The 11,631-nt window shown below is 42.9% G+C and overlaps 1 protein-coding gene across 1 annotated transcript; it reads right to left on the reverse strand.

Annotated features, from left to right (window-relative positions):
• Positions 1-719: 719 nt before the first annotated feature.
• Positions 720-5,670, reverse strand: ANKS4B (ankyrin repeat and sterile alpha motif domain containing 4B). The gene is made up of 2 exons (XM_067551489.1): positions 5,479-5,670; positions 720-1,817 (listed from the first exon to the last, which is right to left on the reverse strand). Exons 1-2 carry the CDS (start codon positions 5,640-5,642, stop codon positions 731-733), a joined length of 1,251 nt encoding a protein of 416 aa, XP_067407590.1. The 5' UTR covers positions 5,643-5,670; the 3' UTR covers positions 720-730.
• Between the last annotated feature and the right edge of the window lie 5,961 nt (positions 5,671-11,631).

An 11,631-nucleotide genomic window follows, 5' to 3' on the forward strand; every position in this document is an offset into this window, starting at 1 on the left:
TCTAAACAAGTCTTATCCTCTTCTTGGGGCTTCAGCTACCCTGCCAGTGGCCCATGGGGGGACCTGGGCCCACCCACAACTGAGAGTCCCAAACTAGGAACCCTATAAATAGCAGCCATGTGCTGCTTGCTGTAATAGTTGCTGCTGCTATTCCTTGGAGCACATATTACCTTCCACTTCAGCCTTACCTCAGGGCTGAAGATCTCAACTCCTCTCCTTCCTCACCCTTCTGGCTCCAGACAGCAACTGATCTACTCTGGCCCTGAAGCTACTTTTAAGTGGACCTACTGCGGTCTGATTGGCTGCCTCCCTGCAGCCTCTCTAGGCAGGCCTGGAGGACCCAGCTCCTTTTCTAGGGCAGGGTGTGAAGACCCTGAGGCCTCCAGCAGGCCTATTTAGGCCCTCTGGTACACCTCATCACACTATCACTAATATTTTAAATCATTAAGACTATAAAAACAAGGTATACCTAGCATGAGCTTTAGGTGGGAAAGATTTAACCCTGGAACTATTTCTTTTTCTTGTTACCAATCTGCATACTCTCTTTTTGTCAGGCTCTAAAAGTCATCCATTCTACTGATGTTCTTTATTGGACCCATTGTGCATGCTTAATCAGCTGGTAACCTCTTTGCCTTTTCCCCTGGAAGATGCCAGAAAAGAACCGTATATGGCTTTAAAACAGAAAAAGGATAATGAATTAATGCACAGTTATTGCAGCAGGCACATTTATTTATAAGCGAGTATCTACAAGCTTTCCAGGTTTCTCCAGGGCCTGCTTTCTTCTATCTCCTGCACTGAGGACTTTCTTCCTTGGGCCCAGCTGCATTTGTATGCTCTGTAGGTCTTCATCAGAACATAGCATGAGGGCATCTAAGTCAATCTTCTCTCTCAAGAAGACAGGAACAAACTCATTCAGATTTTGTGATGCCAAAAATACCTCAAGAGGGGTGCTCTCTGCTTCATCATCATCCCATCCAATTTCATCCTCATTCCAAGGGACATCGAGATCATTTTCAGTGTCAAGCTCACTAGCGTTCTCAGCTCTTGTGTGTCCATAAAACTCATTTGGCATTTTAAAACTTAGTTCTTCTCTCTCAGAGAACATCTCTTCAGCATTTATTCCTGCAGCCAAATTCCTTCTAAACACAATATTGCCAAGACCTGGCCGTTTGAAAATTGACACCTGCTCCTGCTGGCTGTCATCTTCGGAAATATTTTTCCCTTTAGAGTCATTATGTAATTCATCTTCATCTTTTTCACTGAAAACATCCATTACAGTAGTTCGCCCAGCCCTGTCATTTTCTTTGCCATTGCTTTGCTCTTCCTGATCACCTGTGTATTCATCTTTCTTTTTTGTCTTCATCCTGAAGGTGTCTTTCAAATTTTTGGGGAAAGAGCCCAATGTATTTGGAATAAAGAAATTGGACAGTTTTGTCCTGGAGGCTGTCCCACTGGCAGAACTCATTGATCCATACTTCTCTTTGTTATAATTCTTGGTCATTTCATGTTGGTGTTTCTCTTGGCGCTTTTCACATTCTTTGATTTGTTTCTCTGCATTCCTTGGGGCCTGTGCCTTGAGTCTGGCGACTCTTTTGGGATTCATTACAGTCTGTTCGGTAGCGGCTTTGTCTAGGAGTCTGACACATTCATGCTGGTCCCTGCTGGCAGCTGCATCCAGGGGAGTGCGCAGATCATTATCCAGAGCAAATATATTCGCACCAAAGTTAATCAAGAATGAGACGCAGTGGATGTGACCGTTAGAAGCAGCATGATGGAGAGGAGTGTTCCCCCAGATGTCGCACTTGTTAGGGTCACCACTGAAAAGCAAAATAGGAGTAAGGTGGGCATGTCAAAACGCAATTCAAACATAGCACTCAATGCAATGGGAATGAACCATGATCCAGGGCCAAATTCAGGGCCCTGCTGTAAGTGGGGATGCAGCTCCATTGAAGACAAGCGGGTGCATCTCCGTTGTCTTTAATGGCATTGCACCAGCTTACACCAGGGCTGAACGTGCCTGTACGTGTGGCCTGAGCTCTAATCCCAGCCTTAACACCAACTCTCTCAGTTGTGCTGGGCAAACTCTTAGGGCTAAAATGTGGCTTGAACTACAGGCCCATACATTGGCATAAGTCCCCTCCTTTGCTCTCTGGTGTGGGCTTTCCAGATCTTGGCTCCAGGACTGCATGTTTGTTTACTAATCCCCGTGAACAGAGGTGTGGGGAGTGGTTGACGGCAGTTGTACCTGCCAACAAGCCAGCCAGTATGACTGAGCCAACACATGAGTGTAATGCCTGGTACAGGCCAGCAATAAATTACCATTCTCCTCCCCAAGCAAGGGGAAGCTGGTCAGGAATGGTATCTCAGATGGACACTTCAGAGAGTGTTACCATTTACTTCAGTGGACATAGGATCAGACCCTAAATTAGATTCAGTGAAATCCTAGCCCCATTGAAGTCAATGGCAAAATTCCCATTGAATTGAATGGGACCAAGATTTCATGCAAAATGTTTTTAAGAACTATTGATGAGCCTTTCCTTTTGAATGTAAAATGCAGGCACAATGGACTAAGACTACTGTGTTTGACTGCCTCAATACATATTTACAGTGTCCATGGCAGCAACTTTTATGATAGTTAATAGGTAAATTATTAGAAACAAAGCCCTGACTTTACACATTTGTCTTCACCGCAATTAAACATAGTTCAGACAGAAGCTATAATTTTTCTTCAGCTCCTTTGTTGTTCTTAAGCTGTTTTTGCCCCTGGGTTTTTAAAAGCAGAAACTCATTTGAAAATAAAATTGTCACATCCATTCATTTGACTTTAAAGCCGGTGAAAAACTATAGTTTCTCTCTCCCTCTTGCATTAATTTCACACAAACCTGATGTCTATATATTAGAAAAAACTGAATTTTTTCCTCATATTTGGCAGACTTAAATTATATTATCAGTGGCTCAGAAGATAAAAAGACTCACAAAAATCGAGTTATCAGTGTGGTCACACTTTGCCCCAACTTTTGTAGTTCAGTGCATGGTTCATCTAATATGAATAAAAGAGCTCGTATCATCGCAAAATCTCCAGCAGGCATCGTTCTCTGGCATTTTACAGCTAGGGAATGAAGCACAGAGACTAAATGACTTGCCCATGGTCCCAAGGGAAGCCTGTGGTGAAGTAGAGAATTAAACCCAGTAAGACTAGCATGCATCTGAGGCCATCCTTTCTCTTATTGTGATGTTATTAAAAAGGTGGTCGCCTACGTCCATAATTTTAGCCATCGGTCATTTGTAATTTCTTTTCCATCTGATGTCTTCCATCCTAGCATCTCAAAGCACTTTGCAAGCTGGGCCCTGATTCTTACTCAGCTCAATAGGACTATGGATAAAATTAGGCACGTGCTTATGGGTTTGTCCTCTTTGGGCTCTCTTGCACTCCTGGACATTAGGAAGCAGTGGGCCTGATAACTCAAAGGAAGCTGATTCTCCCAGCAACTGGGGTTGCAAATAGTGGGAAAGCTTTCTTGCTTTCTCCTCCACTTGTGCAGTGCACAGGAGCCAGACACAATCATCCCCTTAGTGACTGTGAGGGCAAAGTGCAATGAAGATGACAATGGCTCATTATTACTGTTGTTTTGTTTTACTTTAGTATGAATACGTTCCAAGCATCAGAACCAGAAAGTTTGCAGCTATTCTGAGGAAAAACTTCCAGCATATGTGAGTGTCTTTGTCAGGAAACTGTAGAAAACTGCTCTGCTTCAAGAATAAGAGGATTATTAGAAATTATAAAAAAAAAATTGCAGTCAAGAAAATGCCATCCGACTGGAGCCTTGTTTTAAAATCTTCCAAAATTCAGCATCTTCTGAACAGATATTTTTCAGACTAGTACAGTTCTCTGTGAGTCACTGTGGAGTATCTATAAACTCAGGGAATCTCAGGTTAAACTGGATGATGGTTTCCTGAAAGCTAGAACAACTGTTTGAGGCTTTCGGTGACAACAGCATCCCAAAGTTGTCCTGTCTCAAGCTGATTTAAATTAAAAAGACATCAGATTAAAAATGAAAAGAAAAAACAGTTTTGTGGAAGTTTGGCATTGGAACCTAGGAAAAGATCATCTTATCTTCTTTTTCTCTGTGGGTTGCTCCTTTTCTTCCATCTTCTAAACATTATGGGCCAAAAATTCAGCTGCTATAAACTGATGTAGCTCTGCTGACTTCAGTAACTTCAGTGGAGCTACTTCAATTTACAGCAGCTCATGATCTGGCCCTCTATTTTTGCTTCTCCTAAGGTTATAGCAATAACCACGCAGTTTAAAGGTCTCATTTATGGGTAGTAAAGTGTTACTACTGCCACACCTAAGATCAATGAGCAAAATGGAATCTTCAGCTGTTACACTTTACCATGCACAGAACCCATTTGTATTCCGTAGTTGACATTCTGTCTTTAAGAAAAACAAGTCTAAATAACTATTAATTTTTCATTGGTTTTCTGATCTTTTCTCTGGTTTATTGTACCTCAAATGAAGATATAAACCCATTTAATTTCCCTCTCATACTAGAAAGAACATTTGTTTCACTGGGACCCAGCACTGGAAAAAAGATATCCTCTGCTGAATCAAATTGCAGGATCAGAGCCTAAAAGACAGACTCAGAGGAGACCGAATACCGTGGATAATCTAGAGGAGGGAGTGACTTTTTTGTAAGTTACTTTTAGTATTTGTACATGTAATAATTAGAATGAGAAATATTACTGCTACAAAGTAGAGAAAGTTCCTTGAGGTTTACTCAATATTTAATTCCTTTTCAGTCTGCAAGAATCCTAACTAAAAATCCAACAACAGCACTGAGTGCTATCCAAGCTGTTTCTAATACTATCAACAGCAGAGAAATCATAATTTTGTGTTCAATCATCTCTAACCCACAATTCTGGTTTCCTTCTGAAAATCACTATGAGGTTGTTAGGTATTTAAATTTACAATATATCTGCACTTTGGAAACAAGTGGCATTAAAGTTTTGATAAAATGTATTGTTTGCTGCTCCTGACTTATCAAGAGGCATTTCTCTATTGGGTCAGTTTCAAAGGAATATTAAAACAAAGAGTGTGATCCCCCACTCCCACTGAAGTCAATCTCCTGTTTTCTACAGCGCTAATTGTGGAAGCTGCTCCATAAAAGTAGGCCCTTGTAGCCCCATTAAAGTCAATGGGGCTCAACAAGAATACAGGAGCAGTTTACAGTATCAGGGCCTAAGTCAGCAAAACTGAAATGGAGAAGCTACTGATACAAGGTATAAAACAAACTACAAATATTTGTTTAAATGTTAAGTCTCATTCCCATCTCCACCATCGTAACCCCAGCACCACATCCAAGTCATTTAGACAACAAGGAATGATCTATTTGCTCCACAATTTGCATGAATGGAGGCCAATTACTAACTATAATTTTGTCCTACAGGCTTTGGGAGACCAAACACTGCTATACTTACCCTCTCCTACATATGACTTCCACTGCCTCCAGGTACCCATGGTAAGCTGCCAGAAGGGTAGGCGTCATCCCATCTTCATCTGCGGTATTGAGATCTTTTTTGGTGGCTTCTTTCAAAAGATCCAGGTTGCCATCTGTGGCTGCTTTGTGATACCTGGTCGACATTTCCAATAGCTCCCAGTTCCCCAAGGCAGTCTCTCTGACTCTGAATCATAGCTGAGATGAGCAGCCGCATTTCCACTGCCAGAATAGTTAGTTAATAATTACAAGCTGAGACGTCAGCCTCAGCAGGATAGAAATGAGAAGGCAAAGTTCATCCCAATAGACTACTTGTCCAGATCTCCACATAGTTAATGCAGCAGCTGTACACACATGCACCTTGGTTTTCCAGGAGGGTGACTGTGCCATTTGCCATTAACTCCAGTATTCTACATTTGAAAAGCATCTAGGTTTCTTTCATCTACCATATATCTCTAACTCCCTTTTGGGGCAAAATTCTGACTATACTGAAGTTAAAGGAAGCTTTGCCATTGATTTAAGTTGGGGCCAGGATTTCACCATTGGTGTTAAGAAGACAGATCTGGATTTTGACAGGTGAAATACTGTACAAGAAGCATACCTTAGACTGGGCAGCATTTATCTTTACCAGTGATGCTGTTTACACTGAAGTCCCATAATTGATTACATAAGATGGAAATAAACCCAAGATTATGACACTTTGCACCTATATGGTCCATTTTGTCCAAGGATCTTAAAAGTGGTTAACAAATATTGATTAATCTAAAAAGCATTGTTATCCCTATTTTACAGATGGGTAAATGGGGGTAGAGAGGCCCAGATGCTCAAAGGGCTTGAGGCACCTAACTCACATTGATTTCAAGGGAAGTTAGAGTCTAAATACTTTTGAGGACCTGGCCCAGAGAGTTTACATGACTTGCTCCTGTAGTGAGTTAATGCCGGAGCTGGAAATAGTGCCAAGTACTCCTGTATCCTAGGCCTCTTTTCTAATCACTACACAGCATTCCCTCCAATGTAACATATGGGCCTGACCCTGCAAACCCTTATGCATGTGAGTGGCCCCATTGATTTTAATGGGACTGCTTGTGTGAGTAAGGGCTACTTGAGTGAATAAAGGCTTTCAGGATTGCACCCTAATTCTAATTTGGGGGTTCAAAAGAATTCAAAATAGAAAAAGTAAACATCCATTTTGAAGCAGAAGCTGAGGAGAAATAATGGAAGACTGACTGTGTAATAAAATGCCCCCTTATCATCTATTCTGGTCATAATCAACACAGCTGCCATTTGACGTATTTTCTCCCCTTACTGTGTTCTACATTTAATTTGTATTCAACAGACGCCAACTGCAATAATTAGCAACAACAGTATTTGACACTGTTGAGCCTTTTACTATTTATTATGTTCCCAGGTGGAGTAGTGCTGGCAATTACAAACCTGTCATTTTACGTGAGTTAGGAGCGTAATTACTGACTGCAGTAAAACCTCATTCATCTCCCACAATTCATGCCACATAATCTGGTGAGGCCTCTACACAGGGTGTTTTTTTCAGATGCTGTTTAGGAGATCTTCAAGAGCTGAGCTTTTCAGGTGTTCTCCCACATGGCGAAAGGGAGTTGGACCAGACTGATCCCGTAAGGATGTGGTCCATTTCATCCTCTGATGCCTCAGAAATCTCTCAGACTCTTCAGTAAGTGGCAACTTTGTGTGACTTTATTTATATCACTATCACCAATACAGTCTCATGCAGCAAAGTATTTACAGTGCTTCTTGCCCTTTCCTAGAGGGCAAGAGAGGAACAAGGGTCTCCCTTCTTTGAGATCTCAGCACATACTAGATTAAGCTAGTTCAGGTCCTCACTTCCTTCCTGTATCTTCTTTTATACCTCTCAGCTGATGGTTAACTGGTTCATCAGCCCTCCCAGCCTTATCAGCTAGCTAGCTGTATATTCCTAATCAGCCTGCTCCAGAGGAATTCATTGGTGCCTAATGATCAGCATGCCGGCGTGCCTGTTAGCTCCCAGTACAGCCATACCAGACTGAAAGCATCTGATCTCGGAAGGTAAACCATCCTGGATCTAGGCAGGATGGGTGACTGCCTGGGAATCCCAGGTGCTGTAGGCAGCTTTATTAAGCCATGGGCAAGCTTGCACCTGCCCAACTTTCCCAGGTTCTCTGGCTTCCCTACTTCAAGCCTTTCTCAAAGTTCCCCGGCAGTTCACTTCCATTGTTTTGTGGGTCCTGGATGCCTACTTTCTTACTAAAGGGGCAGGGGCTCCAGTCCCTCCCTAACACCATCGAATGGGGCAACCTATCCACAACCCCAACTCCTTTTCCATCTGACCTTTCCCAAGATATCCAAGGCTATCTCAGCCACGGGCAGAGTTTTCTGTCACTGTGGATGCACTCCAGACTTAGCCTTTCCATTGGCAGGATCCAGTGTGGCTTCACCACATCTCACCTAGCCAGTGACCACCTTGGTACAGTGTCCACTAGGCTGCTTACCCATCTCCTTCCCTCCTTCACTGAGATGTTCTTTTAGAAATTGCTCCAAAATCATGGAGTGCAGAATTTCACTCATGCTCTGCGTATCTGGCTTTAACCAATGAGTAGCCCAATCCATGAATCTCTGGGCAAACACCATGTGCCATACATCTCTAGCCCCTCAGTGGTCCAAAACTTCTGCCAGTACATCTCCATAGACAGGCCCATTCAGTCTAATATGTCCACCTTAACATTATAGTCTCTGGCCTGTTCATCACTCCAGGCCATGTAAGTCTGTTGGGCTTCCCCCAACAAATAGGGTGTCCACATTCCTTGGTTCTAGCTGGCTCCTATCACTACCCTTTCAAAAATCACTAGAAATGGATCAGAGTCATCTGCAGGTCCCATTTTACAGTAGCCAACTCCCTGGGTCTGATTGATGTTCCCAGTATTGGGACTCACCAGTTTTTGAAGTAACTGCTGCTGCACTTGTGCTTGTTCCCTGATAAATTTCTGCAGGCTCTTCTGTTGCTCCATCTGCCATGTCAGCAAGGATTGTCTCTCCAGTTGGTGTGGTTGTTGGAAGGATTGCAGAGTCTGTTGTAGTTCTTCCTGCTGCTCCACTAACTACTGTAGGGTCTGCTCCATCATCCTGATGCTGAATCCTGGAAGCAGTTCCCCTGTCTGCTCTCAATCGCCACGACTGGGGGAGTCAAAAATCCTAGCCTAGCCAAGCCCCCAGTTATAATTAGCTCCCAGTATTCTGTCACAGTTCCCATCTCTCAGACAGAACAATTTCAGGTAGAACAGATTTAAGCCCTGACTTTGCACCATGTAGCACACAGACACAGTAGGCTCCCCCCCGCTACCCAATACATATTGCTGGATCTGGGCACTAAATGGGACCTAAGTTGGATCCAGCCTAGTTCAGGCCCACTGTCCCCTGCATTATAACAGAATGCAATTCCACTTGCATGGACAGCCCCTGTCTCAATCTCCATCGTCAAATAACATCATCAACAGCAATAGTTTTCTCACCAAATACTTTAAATAAATTTAGTTCACTTGCCAGTGGCTGTGTTCACTGTTTCACCTGCTACTGGGTTAAATGTGGAACCACTAGACAAACCACAGCTGTATGAAGGCACATGCCATGTATGCCACAGCGTGCACTTTTAATGTTTGGCATCAACATTTTTTGAGACAGGCAAATTTTTTCTTCCTTCACCGGATACTGCTGGCTCTTTTTATCTATGTTAATGATCCAGTAATGATATTATAGGTATGTAGTAAGTGCATGGTATGAGAGATGAGACACCGTCTAGTGTAGGCCTGAATTTTAAATTGTTAGCTATATCCCTTAGTTGCTTTAAAACTAGGGAGTTACAAAGGAATCTTTTCTGTGCTGCTCTCCAAAATTATTGGTTTCTATTATAAGGACGAATTTATTGGCTTTTGTAGCACAAAACACTGATCTCGGAGTAAAATCCTAATATTTCAAAATGAAAAGACCCACTTTCATTTAGAATGTTATTCCTTCTGATGAAACAGAGGTTTTTTGTTGCAAGTTTTAATTGGAGGCAAAGCAAAACTTACTTCAAGAAGAAAGAAACTACAGGACACCACAAGCCTTATTGTTATTTATGTTACAAAACCAGGCAGCACAAAAAAGATCAAACAAAAACTCCATCTAGTTCTAAAACCCCAGTGTTTGGTAGTCTTTATTTTTGTCCCCATCTAAAAACTTCTGCTTAAAATGTAATAAATGATTCAGTGTCCAATGAGATGAATTTTTCAGCCTGCATAGAGATTTTTCTTCTTAGAAGAGAGCTCAAAACTGTGAACTTTTTAAGCCTTCTGACAGTTAGAATGAAGCTTTTCTTTTTGTGCTGAAAGGAAGTTCCAAACCATTCCACTTCAAATTGAAATGTCTTACCAGGCTCGAGAGAAACTCTGCTGTTGTTGTACGTGTTGTTGTAAACTAATGAATTATTTAACTAGCAGTTTTCATTTGTGATTGGATTTCTCAACATCCATGATTATTGTTGTCCTATTTTCTTCCAAGGTCAGGGTTTAAATAAAATATACGCAGATAGACAAACTTTGAATTTTAATACCACAGAACCATTTGTTAGTAATTTTGTTCACAACAGTTCCAGGCAATTCAGAGCCCTGTTTTTCTTTGTGCCCAAGAGAAAGACAGAACTGTTGTGCCATCTGTTTTGCATGAGCTATTATCTAGCACAGGGCTTCTCAAACTGGGGGGTTGGGACCCCTCAAGGGGTGCGAGGTTATTATGGCGGGGGGGTCGGGAGCTCTCAGCACCCACACATGCTGTGCATGGCTGACAGCCAGAACCCTGCAGAGATGGGTGGCCAGAGAGCTGCGGCTGCTGACCGGGTGCTCTGAAGACAGCACCACCCACAGCAGCAGCACAGAAGTAAGGGTGTCATGGCATAGGGGAGTGGGTGGCATGGCATGTGGTAGGCTGTCACTTTTTTTGGGGGGGAGGGGGGATCATGACAGCCTGAAATATTTTCTGAGGAGGTCTCAAGAAAAAAGTTTGAGAACCCCTGATCTAACACACCATTTCCTGACTGCACCTTTTATAAACAGCAACTGCAGTATGGTAAAGCCATAGGACGGGAAGCAAGTAGGTCCCCTCTGCTTGTCTAATGAGATGTGCTGGTGCTAATAGGCTCCAGGATGAATGAATCCAGTCACACTGGGTAATTATGGCTACACGATTCAACGATGACGACGACAACTGCTAAGAACAGCGAGAGCTCAGTCTTCCAGTCTGTGCCCAGGCAAAACTCCCCCTGCAGTCCCTCAGGACCCATGTGCCAAATAAACTCTTAACGGTGCCTAGCTCAGCCCCTCCTGGGCTCTCAATGAGGGGTTTGAGAGCATGGAGCAGGAGAATGTGGACTAAGGTCCATTCCTGCAATGATCTCCACTCTGGCAGAGCCTCAGTGAAGTCAATGTGGCTCTGTACAGGCACAGGGGTCTGCTTGTGTACAGCTCATTGCAGGATTGAGGTCAAAATCAGTAAGAAAATCCTCAGAGGCTTGGAGAAGGCTGATGCCAGCTCTCACAAAGCCCCATCCATGCTCCTGATACTACAGCTTGTAATATTCACAAGAGCACACAGAGTGGCTTCATAGGGCCAGAGGGAATGGAGGAGTGTGATGTCACTTAGGCTTATCCTCCCTCCAACCAAAAATATTGGGGTTTTTTTGCAGATGTTCTTGCTGTCAGTGCCTAGGAGCAGAGGACACGATCTGGTCTTTTGCTTTTTGCACTCCTACAATTCAACCTCTCTCAGCAAATTCATTTTTTTTCCTGCTAACGTCAGTAGTGAATGGAAAGAGGACATGGACCTTATTGCCATCTGAAATGCTAGCTTCCTATTAAGGTCTGAAATAAATTGACATTCAAGGCCCATAGAAAACTGTGCACATGCGGAGAGGAGCGGCATTTCTCCAAATCACTAATTCACTCCTCAGTGAGTTTAGGTGTTCAGGGCTAGCCTTGGATAATGACATTTTTTCAAAAGTCAGAAAATCAAAGAGAAAAATGCAAAAGCTGAAGAGCGGGAGACATGCCAGTTTTCCACAATGGAAGTGATATTATTCATCAGTTAATAACAGTGT

Source organism: Emydura macquarii, unplaced genomic scaffold, assembly GCF_026122565.2.
Source record: "Emydura macquarii macquarii isolate MOO-44397 ecotype Brisbane River unplaced genomic scaffold, CSIRO-AGI_Emac_v2 contig_1348, whole genome shotgun sequence".
NCBI lineage: Eukaryota > Metazoa > Chordata > Testudines > Chelidae > Emydura > Emydura macquarii.

Coding starts and splice junctions, on each gene's coding strand:
- ANKS4B (XM_067551489.1), bottom strand. CDS start 5,642: ATGTCGACCAGGTATCACAAAGCAGCCACAGATGGCAACCTGGATCTT. Junction 1,818..5,478: donor GAAGTCATATGTAGGAGAGG/GTAAGTATAGCA, acceptor TTTGCTTTTCAG/TGGTGACCCTAACAAGTGCG.